The sequence below is a fragment of the Muscardinus avellanarius genome (genome assembly GCF_963383645.1).
Source record: "Muscardinus avellanarius genome assembly, chromosome: 3".
NCBI classification, from domain to species: Eukaryota; Metazoa; Chordata; class Mammalia; order Rodentia; family Gliridae; genus Muscardinus; species Muscardinus avellanarius.
Genome location: NC_137788.1, coordinates 99,870,233 through 99,893,685, shown reverse-complemented (window position 1 = coordinate 99,893,685; position 23,453 = coordinate 99,870,233). Strand labels below are relative to the sequence as shown.

The following is a 23,453-nucleotide window of genomic DNA, read 5'->3' as shown; positions in this document are numbered from 1 at the left end:
CCATAGGAGGAACTCTAAATGAAGGAGATACTATAAATGAGCAAATAAGGCGACCTAACTGAGGGGATGGGAGTGGGGAAGAGGGAAATTCTCTAATGCACATAATGTACTGTAACAAACATAACAATGTCAATCACTAAGCCAAACATGAGAAGGTGGAGGGGGAGGGAATGGGGAAGAAATTGGGTAAGGACTAACTGGGTGATGTGTACATGTATGTCTCCACCATCTTGTACTCCATCAAGATATATGACTACAATGCACCAATAAAAAGTTAAGTAAAAATACAAATAAATAAATAAAAAATAAAAAGGGATGAAAGTGTAGCTTGAAGGTAGAATGCCCCTGGATTCAATTCCCAGTATCACAAACATAAATAAATACATAATATTACCTCTCAAAAATAAAATAAGTAGAATGCCCCTGAGTTCAGTCTCCAGTACTGAAGAAAAATAAAAAAAGGAAATGGGCAATACATATGTAAAAATGCACACAATCATTAGTAATTTGGAAGATACAAATCAAAACTACATTGATATCCCATCTAATCCCAATTAGCATGGCAATAATCAATAATATTGTTCACAAGCAACAATGAATGCTGGTGAGGATGTGGGAAGTAGAAATTTTATACACTATTAGTCGGATTTCAAATTAGTGCAGTGGCTATAGAGATAATTGTGGAAATTCCTAAAGTAAATGGGAAGGGATCCACCATATGATCCAGATGTACCCTGGTATCTTTCCAGAAAGATTTAAATCAGCATATTATAGTGATATATGCACATCTATGTTTGTATCAGCACAATTCACAATAGCCAAATCATGGAATCAACCTAGATGTCCATCAAAGGTAAATGGATTACAAAATTATGGAATATACACACAATGGAATCCTACTCTGCAATAAATAAGAACAAAATTATGTCATTTGCAGGAAAATGGAGGGAACTAAAGAATATTATGTTAAGTAAAATCAGCCAGTCCCAGACAGTAAGGAGTCATACATTTATTCTCATATGTGGAAGCTAGGGAGTAATTAGTATACAAGAAGGACTGTAGATAATGGTGGAAAACCCAGTGGAGTGATGCAGGGGGTTTAGAGAAGGGTAGGGGGGAGGCATAATTAATGAAGGAAATACTTTCATTGATATTATGTACATATATGAGACTACCAATGCCAATCTCAATATCATGTATGGGGAAGGGAAAGGGAGGGAGCTGGGTTGAAGCTCACTAAGTGCTGTGTAAATGTATATCACTATCACTCTGAACTGTATTATGATGCAAGACTACAATGCACCAATAACAATATATAAAAAATTGAAAAACTCCTAAAAGTTGCAAGGAATCAAAAGGGGTATCTAGTACTCCCCCCAAACTAAATAAAGAATAAAATATAGGTACTCATACTTCCTGACTTCAAAACTCAGTCCAAATTTACACAAATCAAAACTGGTGGCCAGGTGTGGTGGTGCCTGGTTGCAATCCCAGCATTTGGGAGGTTGAGGCTGTAACAGGAGGATTGTGGTTCAAGTATAGCTTCAACTACTACTTAGTGAGGCCCTTTGCAACTCAATGAGACCTTGTTTCAAAATAAAGAATAAAAAATAGGGCTGGGGGTGTAGTTCAGAGGTAGAATGCTCTTGGTTCCATCCCCAGTACCCACCCCCCAAAAAAACCCCAGTGTGATACTTGTATAAAGACTAATGGAATGAATAATCCCTCACATATCCTCAAATGATTTTTGACATTCTCACATGTTCAAATGAGTTATTTGTGCATGTATGCTTCTACCATCTTTACTCCATTAAGATGTATGGCTATAATACACAAATAAAAATGATATTTTACATAAGTGAGGAAAATAGGTTTTATAAGACAAAAAACTTACATAGTCATTTGATACTTTATATTCTCAAAAGAAAGCTTATCCATTAAAGTTTTTCATATACAATGCCCAATAACATGTTTTGCTATATCTTATAAAACATATGAAAGCCAGGCATAATAGCGCATGCTTGTTATTGCTTGTAATCCCAGCATTTGGGAGGCGGAGCCAGTAGAACTGCGGTTTGCAGCCAGATAGACAAACTGAATTGAGAAACTAGCTCTACTGTTCATCAGCTATATGACCGCTGAAAGGTTATTTGTTCTGTGTTTAGATAGTTCCTTCATTTTTATATAGCAATTTTTACTAGAAAAGGGAAGTAAATAAAGAAGAGAGTTGTTAGAAGTAAATAAGTTAGTATTTGTGAAGCACTTATAAAAGTGTTTGGAAAGTATTATTATTTGGGGTTATAACAACATGAATAAAGGTGGTAATTCAAGTCGTAGACATATATGGTATCACCTGGTGAGATGGGACAGATTGGGAAAATAAAAGGGTCAGTTATCCAGATTTAAAGAACTCCCTTATTGGACAAACCCTCAAAAGGCACTGAAACGGAAGAGGTAGGAGAAAGCCAGGCATGGTGGCACATGCTGTATTCCCAGTACTTGGGAGGCTGAGACAGGAGGATTGTAGGTTTGTGGCGAGCTACTGTGTTAAAGATTATCCTCTTGTAAGAGTGCTGTCTGTGAGAAACAGCCCCCTCCCCTTTTAATTGGTGAATTGTAATCATACACTGTGAAAGTACTGAGATGCAGGAGCCTGCTTAAAGGGTTAATGAAGCAACTCTGGCTCCTGAGAAGCAGCTTGTAATGCCAGGCTGGGAGACAAGCAGACTTTCTCTAATCAGTGAGCTATGAGTCTTGCCAAATGGCCTTCAAGGTTGGGAAGCAGCCCCGGCCCTCTCGTTAAAGGTCCTTCCCTGCATAGACATCTCTCAGGAAACTTATTGGCATGATAAACTGCTTGAGAAGTGATGAGCAGTCACAGGAGTTCTTACTATTAAGTGTAAATCAAAAAGTTGTTTTTTTTTTTGAGACTAGTCCTTTGGCTTTACTCTCACACAGATATTGTTACTAGTTAATTCATCTAAAACCTGCATCCTCTAAAGCCAGCCCTCTTCTTATAAAATTAAGATGTTGTTGGGATATTAAGAGATAAAATTAAGTTAGAGAAAACTTGCAAGCTCCTGCTTCTGTAAAACTGCTTCTGTAGAACTGTTTGCTTATTCCATACCTGCTTTGTTAATGTTAGAAGAGTTGTTTCTTTTATGTTTAAAAGTAGAAAACTCAAAGCCTGCCTGTGTCGCTCCCTTGTCTGGGCTCACACCCGGTACAAGGGAGATAACATCCTAACATCCTGTCCTAAGCTTTCTTGAATCTGGGCTCACACCCGGTACAAGGGAGATAACATCCTAATATCCTTTCCCAAGGCCAGCCTAGGGACCAGGCACATATCTTGAACAAAAAGAGATAACCTTCTTGGGCGGATGACGTGGGAAGGTGACCTCCAAATCCTGTTGCTAAAGTTAACTGTACTGTGCATTCTTTTGAACTGATTAGCTATACTTGGTTATCTTGTGAACCTATTGGATGTACCCCACGTGAATACCCCTTCTGCGACTATAAATGTAGAGCTTGAAATGTGGTCCAGGTCTCTTCTCTGAGGACTGACCCGTGTGCTGGTTAAGGAGATTAGACCCTGGCATTGCCAGTTTCTGCAGCACTGCAATAAACCCTGCCTGTGATTTACAGCTTCTGGTGAGTTCTCTGTTGTTGGTGAAGGCGTGTCTCTCGGACCTTAACACTCTCCCTTCAACTGTGAGAAGTCCAGGTTCCTCCCACTTGACTCTGAGAAGTCAGATCCCTCCTGCTCTATTTACACACTGGATTACTTGTTTCAGTTTGAATGCGGAGAAACTAGCCCCGTCGTGTTTCAGGTGGTGCTAAAAACCCACAGACTTACAAATCTTTTGCATAACTTGCATACACCTCCCCTATAAGTAATACTTTCCCCTATCTTTTGGTGTTGGCACCACTCTTATCAGCCCGCCTGCTCCCCTCCTCTCCTTCTTCACTCTAATACCTATACCAGATAAAACTGAATATTCGAAAGGACTCTTCCAACACTTTACCAGCCTCAGCCAAAGTATAATCTTTACCCCTTAACTGGAGACTAAACCTAATTATCTGACAGTGACTTAACTGTAGTATTCTAGAGGTCTTTTTTTTGCAGTACTGGGGATGGGACCCAGGGACATTCTACTTCTAAGCTACACCCCCAGCCCTAGTTTTTATTCTTTATTTTGAAACAGGGTCTCCATGAGTGGCAAAGGGTCTCACTAAGTAGCTGAGGCTGTCCGTGAACCGCGATTCTCGTGCCTCATCATCCCAAATGCTGGGATTACAAACGTGCGCCACCACACCCTGCTAGAGATTTTTGAAAAGCTATTTATTTTTTGCTATCCAAATAAAAGTGGCAAAAAGTTTATATAGAGAATGAAAACTTTAGAGTACGAATGAATCACCTAATATGACAATAAGTGACAGTTTTGACTGAGGCGTGAAAAGAGGAGTGGAGGAAGAGGACTAGAGACAAAGCTTTAAGGACAAAAAAAAAAAAAAAAAAAGCAAGACACCTTCAGCGAAGCACCGACAATACATCTCTAGGCATAAGCAGGCGTCTAATATTTTCTGCGCCACGAGCGTCGGTACTAAAAAATAATCCCTCCAATGTCTTTTGAAACAGACAAGAGAAGAAAACCTAACTACCAAAGAAGAGAGAAAATTCACGATTGACCCCGGAAACATTCTATTTTGCGTAGGCGTCGGGAGACTGTTCTTTTGTGATTCGTTCTTTGATCCGGAAGAAGAGGGAGCAAACCCGACTTCCGATTGGAGTGCATCATAAAGGCGGGGCGTCAGCGAGCCAGTCACCTCAGCAACCGGACGTGACGATCGCAGAGCGCAGCGCCGAGCTTCGCCCTCGCCAGCGGCCTCGGTGGGCGGGGCCGGCAGAGCGGAGCGAAGCCTCCTCCCACGCAGCCCGCCCTGTTGTGGGCGGTGCCACGCAAAGCCGGCCTCGCTCGCCCGCTGCGGTTGGCTCTGGGGCGATGACGTAGGCCGGGGGTGTCGGAGGCTCACGGCGATTCGCTGCGAGCCGCGGGAGGGCGGCGCCATCACCGCCGCATTTTCCTGCTTGTGTGTGAGGGGCCGCCTCCCTGACGCGCAGGGAGCCTCTCTGGAGCGGCTGTGCCGTCCGCCCTCCGCCCAGCTCCTCCGGCACAGGTCCTCGGCCCCACTTTCCCCACTTCCCCGATGCGCTGTCCTTTCTGCCCCCACTAAAATGTCCAATAATCTGCAGAGGGTCTTCCTGAAACCCACAGAAGAAAATTCAGGCAACGCTTCTCGCTGGTAAGTACCGATTGCGAATGGCCCCAGCGTCCGCCCCTCTCCCGTCTCTTAGCAGCGAGAGCCGAGTCCGCCCGCCTGGACTCAGCAGCCAGGCGCGGGCCCGCTGGGGCGGCGCGGACCGAGAGCCGACAGCCCCGCCTCTCAAGTTTGATGGGCCGACGGAGTAGACCTCCACGGGAGAGGCCAGGCGAATCATCATGGCTGACGCGCCTGCGTGACCAAAAGCTTCTCGAAGATTCTTGCACAAGCAGAAAAACTCGCCGCTGTCGGCCCGGATTAGCAAGTGCAGCCCAGGGGGCGCTGTGTCGGCGGCGAAAAGAGGCGTTTTAATTGCGTTAGAAAGGATGTACAGTTGAAGAAAACTTGTTCTAGGACAAAGAAATGGAATTTTTTAAAAAAAAGTTTCAAATGATAGCATTTCAAGAGAGAAAAATAAAGTCATATCAGTCCTTTCGGATAGCATATTTGAAGTAGGTGTAATGAGAATGCCATCTCGTCAAATGCATATATAAAAGAATATTTGGTGTGAGATTCCAGTATTTTTAGAAAGTCGTTCATCTTGGTAAATATAGAAAATAGATAATAATTTAGTTTTGTTTAAGATTTATTAAAAGAAAATGAGAACTGCAAAATGTTGAGTATTTTTACTTGTATTTCCTATCATTGGTGGGTGTCCTATATGTGGTGAAAAAGATTAAGTCTGCAGAAGAAAAATCAACAGAGTATGGGAACTCAGATGGAAAACTCATTAACAAGAAATTGTGTTTGAAGAAAAGCAGGCTACCTGATGTTAATCCCAGCTTTGCTGGATTAGTATTTGTAATGCCACGCGCCTCAATTTCCAGTCTGTAAGTAATACCTGAGATATTTTAAGATTTAAAAGAATATATGTAGAAGTCGTGTAGAAGAATAAAGCACTTTTTAAATGTTAGCTATTATAAGCATACAACTTTTAATTTTGTGCAAAATTTAGTCCAGGACTTGGGTTTTTTTCATCTCAAGGTAGATGCAAAACCTGATTGTAAAGAAGTAATTGTAACTGACTTATTTATTCATGTTGAGTCTCACTATGTTGCTGAGGCTGACCTTGAAATCCTGGGTTCAAGTGATTCTCCTTTTTCAACCCTAGTAGCCCAGACTACCAGCACTTGTTAGGGCACCCTGGCATAGTGGTAATTCTATAAAAACATGCGCTGAGCAGGGTGTGGTGGCACACACTTGTATTCTCAACATTTGGGAGGCTGAGACTGGAGGATCGCAGTTCATGGGACAGCCTCAGCCACTTAGGCCTTTTGCAACTCATTGAGATTCTTTTGAAATAAAGAATAAAAAATATGGCTGGGGGTATAGCTTGGAGGAAGAATGCCCCTGAATTCTATCCCCAGTACTGAAAAGAAAAAAAAAAAAAAAAGCCCACACACAAAACACTGCATTAAGTGCTGGGTGTGGTGGTGCACACTTGTAATTACAGTATTTGGGAGGCTGAGACAGGATTGAGGTTCCTGAACAGCCTCAGCTATTTAATGAGGTCCTTTGCAACTCAGTGAGACCCTGTTTCAAAATAAAGAATAAAAAATAGGACTAGGGGTGTAGCTCGAAGTTAGAATGCCCTTGGGTTCCAACCCCAGTACTATAAATTTAAAAAAATGTGCTGCATTATCAAAGGAAATAGTCATAATAGCCAAAACTTTGAAGCATCGCCCATGAAAATATTACAAGTCGTAAAAAGTGCCAGCTTTTCGCATGCATAGTTTTGTTGATGTTTTGGGAATCAGAGATAATGCTCTGTATGTAGATAGGAAAGTGGAATTACTTTTTATGATTTCTCCTACCTTGTTTTAGTATATGGATATTTAATGTCAGCTTACCTAGCATAATTTTTAGGCAATACATTTTAGGATTGCATTCTTTTCCAAGAACAGATAAGAGAGATTTTTTAAGATACTTTAGTTCTTCAACTTTTTTTATTCAGCTTCGAATCTTTCTGGCTATTTGTGGACTTTTAAAAAAACATTAAAATTGAATTATGTTTTGGTTATATTAATAAGTAATTTCAAGTTCATTAACTCATTGATTTATGCATTGTTTATGTTTATATGTATTAATTTTATTAAATAATTGAGGCTTTACATCACTTACTTGAGACAGTTACCAGCAGTCTTTCTGAAGATATTTGACACTTTGTTAATTCGTTGCATATTTGATTTTGTTCTATTTCAAGAGTAACAGTATGTGCAATGTCCAAATATGATTATGTAAATAATGATTAATGCTACCTCATTTAAGTTTATTGAAGTTTTTTATTTTTTGATATTTTTGATGGTACTAAATCATTATTTTTTTTCTTAAAATGGTTGTGACTTTATTTTCTGTAGATACTTGAATTTTTGAGTTACTGCTCCTTTTTAAAAAAACTTAAGTAATGTGGTATAGAATCTTTAGTTTTTGAAGTATGTAATTTATACAGGCATAAAGTGTAAAGCCAAAATTTAATCCTAGAAATGCAAGGAAAAGAATCTGAAAGATATTTGTAATAGTGTCTATCTTATTTAGACTCGCAGAGTATATACTATGTATGTGATAGTTAGTGCTAAATGAGGAGACCAAAGAACGGGAATCACTCATAGAAATTTAAAGATTCCCATGAGAAATCTTACAGTCTATTTAGGGGGCTAAAGGAGAGCTGATACATAAATTTTATGATAGCATTTTGCACAAGGTGTTGTCAGAGAATACAGAGATTTCCAAACTTATTTTTCTTTCTTCCTCCTCAGAAAAAGAAATACTCAGTTTTTCCCTGGAAATTGATGATAGTAACTAAAGATAGAGCACATTTATAGGAAAAGTTTTGGAAGATGCTGAATTAGGAACTATCAGTTTTTCAATTAAAGATGAATGCAGATATGTTTAGTCAGAATTGGTTAACAAACTGTAAGATTTATTACAATTGAAATTTGCTTGATTGTGTATTATAAGCAGGATAAATCTTAAGAGTTTGGTTCTCTTGTTAAAGAAATTAGACTTCATTTGTTGGAGATTGTCCAGAGGATTTTAAGAAAAGGAACGGCATGGTTAGGTGCTTATTTTAGATAACTGATGGCAGTGTGGATTTGGGGGTGAGGTCAACATATAAGGATTCTACTTTCTGGTACCTTGTCAGAGATTCTGAGGGCTTGAACTAGCTGATGTAGAGGAGGGGTTGGATCCAAAATAGGAGAATAGGCATTAGGAAGATCTTGATAGAGAATTGCAATGAAGAATGAGGGAATCAGTTATAATGCCAGAGTTCTGGATAGAAATTGGTTAAATTAATAGAGATGAGGAGCATGTAAAGCAGTCATAAAGATATTTGAATTTGAAGTTAGGTAGGGTGAGAGCTGAAAATACAGACTTCGGAGTCATTAGTTTAGAGATATTTAACAAAAGCCTGTGATTATACATTACACAATAATAGGACTTAAGATATGTGATTGGCAAAAGGCATCTATCCTCTCTAAACCCTTTGGTTTTAAATTTCCAGCTAAAATTAGTGCTCTTATCAGGTGGCTTGGTCTTGTTAGAAAGATAATGTTTCAACTGCATTTGAATTTGGGGACCCTGTTTTGGGGTTATACTAAAGTAAATACAGAAAGTGGATAAGATTGCTCAAGAAGAACATGTAATTCTGCATAAGTTATCTAATGTTTCCAAACCCTCAATTTTCTCAACTATGAAATGTTAATGGCTTTACTCACTTTGCCCACCTGTTAGGATTAGAGTTAATGACAACTATTATAGTAACGTATCAATTATTTACATTATATTAAGTGGTATATGTTACTGTATATGAAATAATATTAGATATTTTCATAATATTTGTAAGATAAAACAGGGTCTCCTCGTAGTTGAAAATATATTTTGCAAAAAGTATACAAAATATTTATCAGAACCTGGCATGGGGCACATGTCTGTAATCCCAGTACTTGGGATGCTGAGACAGGAGAATTGCAGGTTCTAGGTCACCCTCAGCAATGTAGAGAGACTCTCACCAATTTAGCAAAATTCTGTTTCAAAATAAAAAACGAAAAGGGCTGCAGTTGTAGCTCAGAGATAAAATATTCTTGGGCGCAATTCCTAGTACCAAAAAAAGTGTTTATTAGCCTCCCAATTATTATTATTATTATTATTATTATTATTATTATTTTTGGTCTAGTACTGGGGATGGAACTCAGAGGCATTTTACCTCTGAGGTACACCTCTAGCCTTATTTTTTATTCTTTATTTTGAAACAGTGTCTCACTGAGTTGCAAAGGGCCTCACTAAGTAGCTGAGGCTGTCTACGAACTGCATTCCTTCTGTCTCAGCCTCCCAAATGCTGAGATTACAAGCATGTGTCACCATGCCCGGGTAGCCTCCTACATTTTTATCATTTCATTTCTAGTATGTGCATGCCTCATATAAATATTAGAATAGTCAAAAATATCAGAAATATATAATATTGTCAATATATTTAATAGGCTTTATTTTTCCTCCTTGAGATTACAGCTCACTATGTTACTCAGGCTGGTCTTAAACTCCTTGGCTAAAGTGATCCTCCTCCTTCAGCCTCCCAAGTAGCTGATCCTCCTGCCTCAGCCTCCCAAGTACTAGGTTTTCCTGCTTACTAGGCCTTTTTGTTTAAGTTCTCATCACGTTTTCAAAATATCTTATTCAATCAGCCCAAGCAATTTGGCAAGATCCTGTCTCAAAATAAAAACATTTTAAAAGCTGGAGGTGTAGTTCAATGGTAGGACCTCCATCACCCCCTTCAAAAGGAATTTATTCTTCTAGATTTGATTGAAAGATAATAATGATCAGCCCCTAACAGTTATTTCATTTTCTTTTCATAGTTAAATTTATTTTTCCCATTTAATAAATGAAGAAATAAGAGGTTTGAATAAGGCTAAGTAAGTTTTCGGTCAGTCAAATGGTAAGTAGAAGAGACAGGATTACAAGCTTACACATTTCTAATATATTTCTCTTTTCAAGGCTCTTCTAAGTCTGTTTTCAAGTATATTTTTTCAGTGTAGATTCTCAGTTCAAATACCAGCTTGTTTACAGTAGTTAGCATGCTGATAATTATTGGGGTTTTTTTTTGTGTGTGTGTGGGGGGGGTACTGGGGTTTCTGGAAGCCCTTCTCTGGGCTACACTCCCAGACCTATTTTTATTTTTTTGGAAACAAGGTCTCTTAAGCCAGTGCGGCTGGCCTCGAACCTGCGCCATCTTCCTGTCTCCACCTCCCAAGCGCGGGGATTACAAGCGTGCACCACCACGCCCGGCTTCTGATAATTATTGTTTTAAAATGACCATGCTAGAGCATAGAATGCAGAATTTTATTCTAGTTTTTATTCTGACATGAGCCAGCCCAGTATGCGTGCTGTGTTATTGGGATTGAACTCAGGTGCATTCTGCCTCTGAGCTATACCCCTAGCCCTATGTTTTATTTTGAAATAGGGTCTAAGTTGCAGAAGACCTAAGTTGCTGAGGGTATATACATAAACTTGCAATCTTCCTCTTTTAGCCTCCCATATACTGGATTACAGGTATGCACCACCATCACTGGCCAATATTATCTTTAAGAAAATAGATTCGTTCTAGGATTTTAGTTAATCTCATAAATGGAAGGTTACTTCTAGGTTAGAAAAAAAAAGTATATTGATTGAAGGAGTATGAATTTCACCTTGATTTATTAATAATTTTCTTTCGGTTTAATACTTGGAATTCATTTCTTTTTATTAGGAAATCATCGATTACCTTTTATTATAATTTGTAAGATTTGTTCAGCAAACGTTGTTTAAAATGTCTATTAATGCTCTGTTAGATGCCAAGAATATTGATATTAATAAGATAACCTACCTTTAAGGAATCTATGGTCTCTTGGAGATTATGCAACCCCATAGTGATATATAGACTTGGAAGAAGCTACCTTTTCCTTCTCCATTAGGAGGAGAAATGGAGGGAGGAAAGGAAAAACATCTAATGATTAGCTATGAAAATAGAATGTGCAATAGTAATTTTTTGTATGAAGCAGAAGTATGGAGGCCATCTAATGGAGTATGTGGATGAAGCATCTGCATAATTTGTTTAAATACCATGTCAGTTAGGACATGCTTCTCTTGCACAAAAAATTATAAAGGCATGGGTTCTTGGGTTCTTGAAGCTTCTAATTTGTTAGGCAATTTTTTACTGATGAAGTATATATTTATACAGAAGGAAACTAAAAAAAATGCATTGAGATAGTTGAAATGGTGATTAGAACTGTATCATTTTTGGGTATTTCGAAGGTCTACTATTCTTGGTAGTTGAAGAACTTTAAAATTATTGATAAAATCTTTTGCCTTGAGTTTCCATGTTGCTTGGAAATACAGTATTTTATTCATTATTTGTATTGATTTTTGTATGTTTTTATACTTTTATTTATACATTTTAATTTCATATTATAGTGAGATTCAAAGTGAAACATAAAATACATGCACACATAACTTGGTGTATTTTACTCCCTATCCTAACCTGCTTCCTCTTCGCCCCTTTCCATACATGTTAGTGAGATTTGTATTAATATGTTCATGTATGGACATACCTTATTTGAACTATTCCTTTCTTCAAAACTTGTTTCCCCCTCCTTCCCCCAGTATCCATTATTTTGGTGGTCTCATTTGATTGACGTTTCTTTTGTTTCCTGTTTTTATTTCAGTTTTCACATAAAAGAAAAATTATAATCTTTGACCTTATGAAACTGGCTGATCTTACTTTCTATTCATTGTCCTGCAGAAGACATAATTTTGTTCTTTATGACTAAGTAAAATTGCTTTATGTGTGTATACCACATTTTCTTTGTTTATCTGATTTTATTCACTTTAAAAAATAGAGAGTAAGCCGGGCGTGGTGGCGCATGCTTGTAATCCCTGCACTTGGGAGGCAGAGACAGGAGGATTGCGGAGGTTCAAAGCCAGCCTTGCTGGCTTAAGAGACCCTGTTTTCAAATAAAAATATAAAAAAATAGGTGTCTAGGAGTGTAGCCTGGAGGTAGAAGGGTTTCCAGGAACCCCAGTACCACCAAAAAAAAAAAAAGTAGATAAAAGGCAATAAATAGATATTGTATAACTCCTAGCATTTGTAGCACTAGTAGAGCTGCTTCAGGGATTTCAGTGTTGAAATAATGTGAGTTTGAGTGACTGATAGATATTTCATGGAGAAGATGAAATTTGAACCCTGTTTTATGTTTTTGGAGAAGAAAAACAGTTAAAGGATACTTATAAGTAATGTACCTGGCATACTACAGAATAGAAAAGAAGTCTTTCTAGTGAGAAAAGAGATTTCTTATAGAGATCTTGTAGATGGAATTGTTGTAAGGATTGGTTGTAGCTAGATTATATATGGTTTTCCTGTCAAACTGAATTGGTGGTGGTGTGTATAAAATAAAGGACTCCACAGGATGAAAACAGTTCATCTGAGAATACATACTAGTCAGTGGTATTTTTTTCTCTCTCTTTTGGTGGTACTGGGGGTGGAACCCAGAGGTTTTCTACCTCCGGGCTACACTCCCAGACCTATTTTTTATTTTATTTGGAAACAGGGTCTCATTAAGTTGCTGAGAGCCTCTCTAAGTAGGTGAGGCTGGCTTTGAACCTGTGCAATCCTCCTGTCTCAGCCTTCTAAGGGCAAGGATTACAAGCGTGTACTACCATGCCCAGCATCAGTGGTAATTTCAATCAGAAAAACTAAAGCATCAGAGCAAAATATAGAGATGAGATGAAGCTTGTTAGATACAAGGTGATGACAATTCATCTGGAGAAGTGGAAGTTTGCAATGGCAAAGAAAGAAAATATGTTTAAGATCTGTTTAATAAAATAACTACACATTTGGTAATCTATTCAGTATAGATTTTTCTACTATTTACCTTTTGTAAACGTGTACGCAGTGTGCTATGGGTATGTCAGAAGTGATTAAAGAGGATTCTGATGATAAGTCAGAGATAACTAAGTGATATAAAATGTTATATGACCTGGAAAGTATGGTTGCTACATGTTTGGGAAGTAAAATAAAGTGCTGTTTTTTAATAGAGAGTATTTAACTTGTTGAATTTAAAGAGATGGATTTAAATGAATGTGTTTTGGTAAGATATCATGGTATTGAACTGAGACTAATATTGAGGCTAGGAATAAAAGGAGTCATTATTGCAGAGGAAATGAGGAAAATAGTTCACCATGAAAATTAATACAGTCTTTAATTGAAGAATGTCTTGAAGGAAAAAACAGGGTAAAGAACATAGTTTATCTTGGCATGATGGCACGCACCTGTAATCCTAGTACTTGGGAGGCTGAGACAGGAGAATCATAGATTTGAGGACAGCCTTAGCAACTTAGGTCCTCAGCAACTTAGTGAGACCCTAGTTCAAAATATAGAATAAAATAGACCTAGGGTTTTATCTCAGAGGTAGAATGCCCCTGGATTCAATCCCTAGTACCAAAAACAAACAACAACAATAACAACAAAACTGTACATTGGAGTATAATGGTTGAATACTTAAAATGCAGAAGAAAATGATTAAGAAAGAGAGCATTTAAAAAGTCAAGACACACAAATCATACTCAGTGGGAACCAGAAAAAGAAAGAGGTTCAACAAAATTATTGATTCAGGCATACTGCTTTGTCAGTTCCCATTCTTCTAGCTTATATGTTGAAATACTCACACTATGACTTTTGTTGGCTTGGTTTGGTGCGGGGGATTGAATCCAAGGCCTTGTGCATTCTAAGCACATGATCCATTACTGTGCCCTCACTTTATTCTTTTATCTGGGCCTCTAGTACAGTAATCTAGTCTAATAAACCCTTTATTTTCTCCATATTTTAGTCTTAGTCTCTTTTCTTTCTATTTAGTTTAGATTTTATATTTTACCATTTAATAACTTACCAATACTTTTAATCTTTTGCTTCTCTTTAATTTTTATTGTATTTTTCTGAAGCCACTCCAACGCTGGGTCTATTCAGCAATATATTTTCTCTTTGCTTATGTGTAGTGAGAGAAGGAAAATCTCACAAGAGCATGGTTTGGTACCACAATAAATTTATGATCACTGCCTCCCCTTTAGGTCACTAATATTACCTGGCAACACTAAGCTCAGCTTATTCTTTCACAAAGAGTTTTCAAATTTTTGACTCTCAAATCTCTCCCTACATTTGTTATTTTTAGCAGATGATACCACACCCTTTTTCATAATGAAAATAAGTCATCAGATCAGAATTATAACTTTGTAACAAAGCTATATACCTTACCTGCAAATGTACCTAATCTTTTCTTCAGTTGCAACGGAAGGAATTATTTCTTCATCTATCTTTAATGTTCAGTCCGTCCACCTGTTTTTCTGGTACCCATTTCATACCTTTGTCATTGGTCCTTTCCTTTTTTTTTTTTCAGTACTGAGATTGGAACCCAGGGACATTCTACCTCCAAGCTGTACCCCAGCCCTATTTTTTTATTCTTTATTTTGAAACCCGGCCTCAATGATAGGCAAAGAGCTTCACTAACTAACTGAGGCAGTCTGTGAACTTGGATCCTCCTGTCAGTCACTCAAATGCTAGGATTACAAGTGTGCACCCCCATGCCCAACTTCTTTCTCCTTATTTACCCATTTCTTCCTCTTAATGACTCACAAGCGTTTACTTATGCTCTGGTTCATCTAAACTAAAAAAAAAAAAGAAAGAAAAATTTCTTCTTTTACCCCATTTCAGTAAGCTTTGCATCTTTCCTCTAGTGTATGTTTTTAATCTTCATTCTTCATTCCCTCAAAGAAATATTTAATATAATTGCCCAGTTTTCTTCAAATCTTCTCTTTTGACTTCTCTTGCTTTAGAAACAGTGTGTTTTTCCTCCCTAAATGTTAGTTTCTATTCTTTTGTCTTACTTGTTGAAATACTCCCACTGTAACTTTTTTGGGCTTGGTTTGGTGCTGGGGATTGAATAGTTGAGTAGGAATAATGGGAATTCACTAATGTTTTAAGCAGGGAAGGAGTTTTAATGTGCTGAATGAACCTAAAGGGAGAGGGTAGAAAAGACTGAAGGTGGAAAGAAATCACTTATGAAGCTATAGTAGTGGTTTAAGCCAGAGATTGAACTAGAGTGGTCATAGTCGAATTGAAGAGTTGAACAGGGAAGTTAAAGCAGTACGTCAATTTGACTTTTTGGTGGATTGGATAGAGGAAATGAGAAACAGAATTTATATGTTCTGGTTTAGTCACCTAAGGTGAATGAGCCAAGAATTTGGGAGGGTTAGGTGAGCAGAGATACTCTGGCAAAACTGAGTTTTAGGAGCCTCTAGCATTCTGAAGGGAAATGTCAAGGGGAAGGTTCACATCTCAAAGAAGCTACAGATATAGATATTGAAGTTATTGCTATATCAGTGATCATTTAATAATTGAAATTATTTAAATAAAAGAAAATATCTAGGAAAGAATACAAAATAGGGAATAATTATATTGTTCAGATAGGATAAGCTGGCAAAGAAAATACTTTAAGAAAAGAAAGCATTTTTTAATTCCTTCAGTCATTTCATTTATCTTAATGAAAATTACTTATACACATTCATGAACTCAGTAGTATTAGGGCTAATGGGTTGATATATCTGGGAAGCCATCAAACACTTTTTGTAAAGAGCCAAATAGTAAATATTTTAGGCTTTGAGAACTATATGATGTCTGTTGCAACTACTCAACTCTACTGCAATAGCATGAAAACAGCCATATGTTAAATATTTTTAAAATGAATTTTTGTGATGATAAAACTTTATTTATAGATACTAAATTTGAATCTCATAATTTCATACCACTAAACATCCTTTTGATTTTTTTCATTGGTTTAAAATACTAAAACTATTTTTAGCTTGTGGGATGCACAAAAACAGAACAGATCAGATTTGGCCCGTAGGCTGTAGTATATTGACTCAACCTGATGCCTAAACTATAACAGTCAGTATCTTTGCAATTAATGAATTAATGTTGAATAAATTCTCATTTATTTCAAATGTGCTTTTTTAGAGGGAGCAGGGAAGTGATGGAGGTGAGTTTTCTTCAGTCTCTGAAAGCAAGAATCCAAACTTTTTTTGAGCTTATGCTTCTCTTTGAAGATTAACGTTTTGTTACATGTCAACATAAGATTTAGATGTGCTTACCAATGCCCAGAAGTCTGTTTAAAATTTTCTAAGGAGCCGGGCATGGTGGCACACACTTGTAATCCCAGCGTTTGGGAATCTGAGACTGGAAGATCGCAGATCGCGGACAGCCTCAGCTACTTAGTGAGGCCCTCCGCAACTTGGTGAGACCCTGTTTCAAAATAAAAAACAAAAAATAGGGCAGGGGGTGTAGCTTGGTGGTTGAATGCTCCCGGGTTCCATTCCCAGGCCCACAAAAAAAAAAAAAAAAAAAAAAAAATCTAAGGATATAATGATGTTGATTGGTATTCAAAAGTCTGAAACTGAATTCCAGTCCTTGATGAGATACAGAATTTTGGGCATTGATTTTTATTAATACTATATGCCCGGCTAATACAATAGCTTTTTAAAAATGTACCTATAGGTAGTAAAACACATCTTTACACTTTTGAGAATCATTATTGTTATTATTTTCCTTATGAGCATCATTGTACTTAAATGTCTTCACATTTTTTCTTTATTTGATCATAGCCATTTACTGTCACACTGAGTCTAGAATGTAGACTCTCACTTATATTAGAATTTAGCATGACTGACAGTTCATAAACATAAAAACACTGATAAATGTATTATAGAAGGATTAACTGTTATAATGTTTATAAATTTATTATGAAGAAAGTGTAAGGATAGTTAAATCGGTCAGAGATACATCTTTTGAAAAGTATCATTTATGCTTAGACTTGAGTTTTATGAAGAATTGTCAAGGTGGGGGGAGAGTACCTAGATAGAGTGATAGCATGTGTGATGCCCTCTGTCCCATAAAAGCTTAATGTTTTCCATGAACTGAAAGATAGTGTTAGGTATAAATAACTTGAGAGTCTACATTTAAGTAATCCCCAAATAATTATACAAAATGAGTATATATTGACTTTTCTAAAAATCTGGCAATCTATATTATGAAATAGCTCATAGGAGTGGGGACTAAAATTGGCTAGGTTAAAAAAAATTGATTTCCAGTGTCTTTTATCTTCATTGAGAACTATTCAGCTAAATTGCCATGGTATTATATGAATAGATTGATAGCAATTGATAGTGAACTAACAGGACCAAGAACTATTTAGCACCAAATCTTAAATGTTGTTGAAACAAAAAAAATCAAAGCTGGGTGTGGTGGTGCACTCTAGTAATCCCAGTACTTGGGAGGCTGAGACAGGAGGATTTCAGGTTCACGGCTAGCCTCAGCTACTTAGTGAGGTACTCTGCCACTTGGTGAGACCCTGTTTCAAAATAAAGAATAAAAAATAGGTCTGGGAGTGTAGCTCAGAGGTAAAATGCCCCTGAGTTCAATCCCCTGCAGTGCAATAAAGAAAAAAAAGAAATAAAAATCAAAGAAGAAAGATGTTCTTACGTACAAAGATGTGTTATACTAAGATATCACCATATGTCTTAAGCAAAAGGAAAAAGACAAGTGATAGAACTTGTAAGTCAATGTCATTTGCAAGAAGATAAGTTTAGGATGAAAGGATTGAGATAAATAAGCATAAGTAGTAAAATGAGAATCCTCAGTAATAGTAAAGGAGGATGACAAGAGAAAGGAACTCAAGGAAAAGGAGACGTGATGCTGATAGTTTAAGAGAAATCTATTCTGGATGCATTATGTTATATATATAGGATCAAACCTCAGAAATCTCTACTTTTAATTTTAGGAGTAAATGTTAATATTTCATACTTATTTTCTAATTCTATGAGATATAAACAAAAGTTAACTAGTCAAAATACTGTTTTGTAGTATTTTACTTTTAATAACTCAAGTAGAAAATTGTATGTTTTTATTATATTTTAATATTTTTAAATAATATTTGCAAATGTTTGTTTTAAAATAAAATGTATATACCATGTAGTATGTTGTGTTTATTTACTCAAAATGTTCTTTTAAGTGTTTCAGGCTGCATGTACCAAGTAGTTCAGACGATTGGCTCGGATGGAAAAAATCTTCTGCAATTACTTCCAATTCCTAATTCTTCTGGAAATCTTATCCCGCTAGTTCAATCTTCAGTCATGTCTGATGCTTTGAAAGGGAATACAGGAAAACCAGTTCAAGTTACTTTTCAGACTCAGATTTCCAGCTCTTCCACAAGTACATCAGTTCAATTGCCCATTTTTCAGCCAGCCAGTTCTTCAAACTATTTTCTTACAAGAACAGTAGATACAGCAGAAAAAGGTAGAATTACTTCTGTGGGGACTGGAAATTTTACTTCATCAGTTTCTAAAGTTAAGAGTCATGGTGTGACATTTGCTGTTCCTCCCTCAACACAAAATGATTCATCCTGTATTGTAGTCAATACCCAGAGTCTTTCAATGACTATGAAGTCTTCAGTTTTGCCTTCTGGGCATCATTTACAAATTCCAGCTCATGCTGAAGTGAAATCTGTACCTGCATCATCATTACCTTCTTCAGTTCAGCAAAAGATACTTGCAACTGCAACCACAAGTACCTCAGGAACAGTTGAGGCCTCCCAAATACCAACAGTTATTTATGTATCTCCTGTAAATACAGTGAAAAATGTAGTTACCAAGAACCTTCAAAATATTTACCCAAAACCTGTTAAAGAAATAGCAAAACCAGTGATTCTAAATACCACACAAACAAGGAATGTTGCTGCAGAGACAAAATTAAAAGGTGGTCAGCATTCTCAAGCTGCTCCAGTGAAATGGATTTTTCAAGAAAATCTACAGCCTTGTACTCCATCTCTTGTTCCTGTTAAGTCTTCAAATAATGTGGCTTCAAAGATATTAAAAACTTTTGTAGATAGGAAAAATTTGGGAGATAATACTATAAATATGCCACCACTGAATACCATCGGTCTTAGTGGGACACAATCCATAAGTGTGCCTGTTAAAGATAATGCTTTGGTTATGTTTAATGGGAAAGTCTATCTTTTGGCTAAAAAGGGGACAGATGTTTTGCCATCACAAATTGACCAACAGAATTCCGTTTCTTCTGGTATTCTACCAAGAAAAGACACATCACAGGTAGTGAGTTCTAGTCCAGTCACAGAAATATCTAAAGAGGTTGTAAATATTGTTTTGGCTAAAAGTAAATCTTTACAGGTGGAGACAAAATCACTTTCAAATATCCAGCCTGCTTCCATGGCTTATATAAGGGCAGAGAAGAATAAGAAAGTTGAAAAACCATCTACCACAAACCCACATAATATGCATCATTCCAGTAACTACTTAAAAGAGAGTAAGACTTTATTTACACAGCCAGTCTTTCCAGATGGATTTAGTACAGGACAGAATGCCCCCAGAAAAGGAAATGCCATCCAGAGCATAGAGAAAATAAATTCCTCTGTTGATGCAACAACTGTTACTTCACAACAGTGTGTTTTCAGAGACCAAGAACCAAAGGTAATTTTCCCATGTCAGGGTATTTTATATATCTATATGAAAATTTTTTCTTTAATTCTCAAAGTTATCTATGATACCTCTTTCTTCCCCTCCCACTCCCTCATACAAACATACTTAAGTCAAAGCTTTTATCTTAGTAAATATTTGTAGAATATGGTTGGGAGAGTCCAAGCAGTATCTTTCTCTTGAATCATTTGGAATGCCAAATCTTTAAAACACCGCCAAGCAATAGGGGGGAAAATAAAAGCACAGAAACACAAGCTGTAGAAGAATTTGCAAAGGGTAATATGACTGTAAAGATTAGTAAGGTTGTGTGTGTGTATACATACATATACATATGTGTGTATATATGTGTATAAATACACATATATTAAATAGCCTAATTTTAGCATATGAAAAGAGAAATATGCATAAAGGATAGCTGAATTGTGGGAATTATTGTGTGTGTGTTTGGCAATGGTGAGATATTAAGCATTTTAAATTTGTTTTTAGATACCATGGAAAGGGTGGGATAGGGCCAGTCAGTAACTTTCAGTCATTTGTAGAAATAGGATCTTGTCAATATTTTTGGTGGGGTTTCTTTTTTTTTTTATGTTTCTTTTTCCTTTTTTAGCCCTTCTTTCTGACTCTGCATTCAATTACCCAACATACCCACTAGTTACCCTTCTGTTCTTAAGAATGTTTGTGTGAGCTGGGCATGGTGGCACACGCTTGTTATCCCTGCGCTTGGGAGGTGGAGAGAGGAGGATCACGCAGGTTCGAAGCCAGCCTTGCTGGCTTAAGAGATCCTGTTTCCAAATAAAAATATAAAAATAGGTCTGGGAGTGTAGCCCGGAGGTAGAAGGGTTTCCAGGAACTCCAGTACCACCAAAAAAACAAAACAAAAAGAATGTGTGCTTACTAAATATTTCTACCCACCTTATCTTTGTTTACTTAGAAGTCGACTTAATAATGTCACTATTTCTTCCCTTCAGTACAGAATCCATTGAACTCCAGAGATGTAAGGAGGTAAATTCTGATAAGTATACAAAAGTATACAATTAATGAAAGACAGGACAAAACTATAATTTTTCTAATGTAACATGATTATTTTTAAGTTGCTGTTAGTCTCTATTCTCATTTCTGTTGCTTGAGAATGGACTGCTTGTTACTTTTGTAGTGTAAAAATTAGAACTTGTTGGGAAGTGTTTTAAGTTTGTATTTTGTTAAATTCATGTTTTGACTGGGTGGCAAGGTAAAGATAAACCCTTAAAACATGATGTGTTCTTTTATGGAAAATTAAATAGTACTTTTAGTAAATAAACAGATCAATGTGTATAAAGGATAGTTGAGTTGCTAGTTTGATAAAATAACTTGAATAATTAGCAGCATTGTTTGTGTTTTCTTAATTCCAGATTCAGAATGAGATGGCATCAACATTAAAGGCAGATTCTCAAGAAAGAAATGACAAGAAAGATTCTCAAGGAAGCAGTAATAAGCCATTATATCTGAAGAATGATGATGAATTTAAAAAGATACTTGGTCTCACTAAAGATTTAAGAGTGTGCCTTACTCGAATTCCTGACCATTTGTGCTCTGGAAAAGGTTTTGATTCCTTTAGCAGTTTGGTGAAGAGTAATACTTACAAAGAAAAGTTGGTGGTAAAAGAAGAAAAAAGAAAACAGGTAATTTTTAAAGTGTCCTTTGTAGGTATACAAAGATACATAAATGTATTCATTTTTTAGTTTGGTTTTTAGCCTTGTGCTAATATTAATGATTACTACTAAATTGGCAAATGTAATATGTCTACTGTACCACAACAGTGTTAAAAAGAACCATATGCACAGGTAATCTATCAACAGTGAAGACATTTTTATTCACCTACTGTCTATTTTTATTGTAATACAGGAAAATGATCATAGCATTTCAAACAATTATCCTACTTTGAAGATTTGCTAAAGGAAGTAATTCAGTTGTAGTAGAACATATAAGCATGCAGGTATTCATTGCAGTACTATTAATACCTTAATGCAATCTATATAGTCTATAGTAGTGGTAAGAAATGTCCCTATAACTTATGTATTCTCATTCTGCTTATGAATACATCATTACCTAGTATTCTGAACTTTTTTTTTAATGAAAATCTCCCATATATAAGCCTACTTTGCAAAGGAAAATAAATAAAATCAAGTGTATTTCACAGGTACTTCCTAAGTGCTGTTATTTAGGTTAGTATGGCTCCTAGTACTTGACTTTGAGTATGACTGTGTGAACTAAGATTTTTCTCAGTGGATATGATTAGGATATTGCTATTCATTTTGGTACCACCCAGTGGGCTCCATTTCCTTTTTGCCATAGTTGTCCAGAATAAATTTTATTACATTGAGTTTAATTGCTAAATACTTACATCTAAAAACCTTGTTAAATTTGAAAGTACATTTTATATATACATATATGATAATAACTTTTTTAAATCTTACTCAACATTGCAACAGCATTTGGATAAGAAAAGAAAAGCAAAAACCATTAAGAAGATGAATCACACAAAGAAGAGAAAAACGGAGAATGCTTTTAACACAGTCATAAATGGGGGAACTAATTCCACCAGTTCCCAACCCCTTAGTATTTTACCAACATCAGATGTATCAAAAAGTAACATTGTAACAAGCCACATCAAAACTGCAGAAGACACAACTGAGTTGGAACATGATTCCCACGAGAAGCAGGAGAGAGGCACTTTGAGTTCATATGCAGCTTTTGAACAAAGTCATTCCTTTAATAAAAATTACACTGAAGATGTTTTCCCAGTGACACCACCAGAATTAGAAGATACTGTCCGAGATGAAAAAATAAGAAGACTTAAGCAGGTGCTGAGAGAGAAAGAAGCGGCTCTTGAGGAAATGCGTAAGAAGATGCACCAAAAATAATAAAATGTCCCCTATTTAAAGACTTTAATAACTTTTCAAATAGACTTTTGTGTAAATACAGTAGTCCCCCCTTTATCTGCCAGGGATACATTCTGAGACCCCCAAGTGAATATCTAAAACTGGAGATAGTACTGACTCCTGTATGCAACCACTAATACCATGATAGTCACTCTGATGACTGAAATAGCTACTTAAGTTATAATGGTGAGGTAGCATATAAAGCAAGGATATGCTGAACAAAGTGATAATTCATATCCTGAGCAGGACAAAATGATACTTCATTATACCACTCCAAATGACAGTTTAAAATTTATGGATTATTTCTGGAGTTTTCCACATAATAATTTTGGATACCACTTGACCATGGGTAAATGAGACCAGAGAAAGCAGGAGAAAGACACCTTGAGTTATAGCAGATTTTGAACAAAGTCATTCCTTTAATAAAAATTCCTTTAACATAAAAAAACCACAGATAATGAGGGACTACTGTAAGTTAATTACAGATGTATTCTGAAAGTATATTTGAATATGAAACTTGCTTTTTCATCAATTATAAAATTTTATTTAGAATACAGAAAAGTTGGTTTTACATATGACCTGTGAATAGTCTATATGGAGTATCTGAACTGTTGTAATAGATACTTTTCTCTGGAAGTAAAATTTTTA

General features: G+C 36.4%; 1 protein-coding gene across 2 annotated transcripts; it reads left to right on the top strand.

Moving 5' to 3' along the window:
* Nucleotides 1-5,236: 5,236 nt before the first annotated feature.
* On the top strand, nucleotides 5,237-22,787 carry LRIF1 (ligand dependent nuclear receptor interacting factor 1; the record flags this gene model as incomplete). Of its 2 annotated transcripts, none has more annotated exons than XM_080690679.1 (4): nucleotides 5,237-5,304; nucleotides 18,408-19,881; nucleotides 21,276-21,545; nucleotides 22,356-22,787. In XM_080690679.1, the coding sequence occupies 4 exons, from the start codon at nucleotides 5,237-5,239 to the stop codon at nucleotides 22,785-22,787; spliced, it is 2,244 nt and encodes a 747-aa protein (XP_080546805.1). The 2 variants fall into 2 exon arrangements, with proteins under 2 accessions (XP_080546805.1, XP_080546804.1); XM_080690678.1 differs by having other exon boundaries at nucleotides 22,341-22,787.
* Between the last annotated feature and the right edge of the window lie 666 nt (nucleotides 22,788-23,453).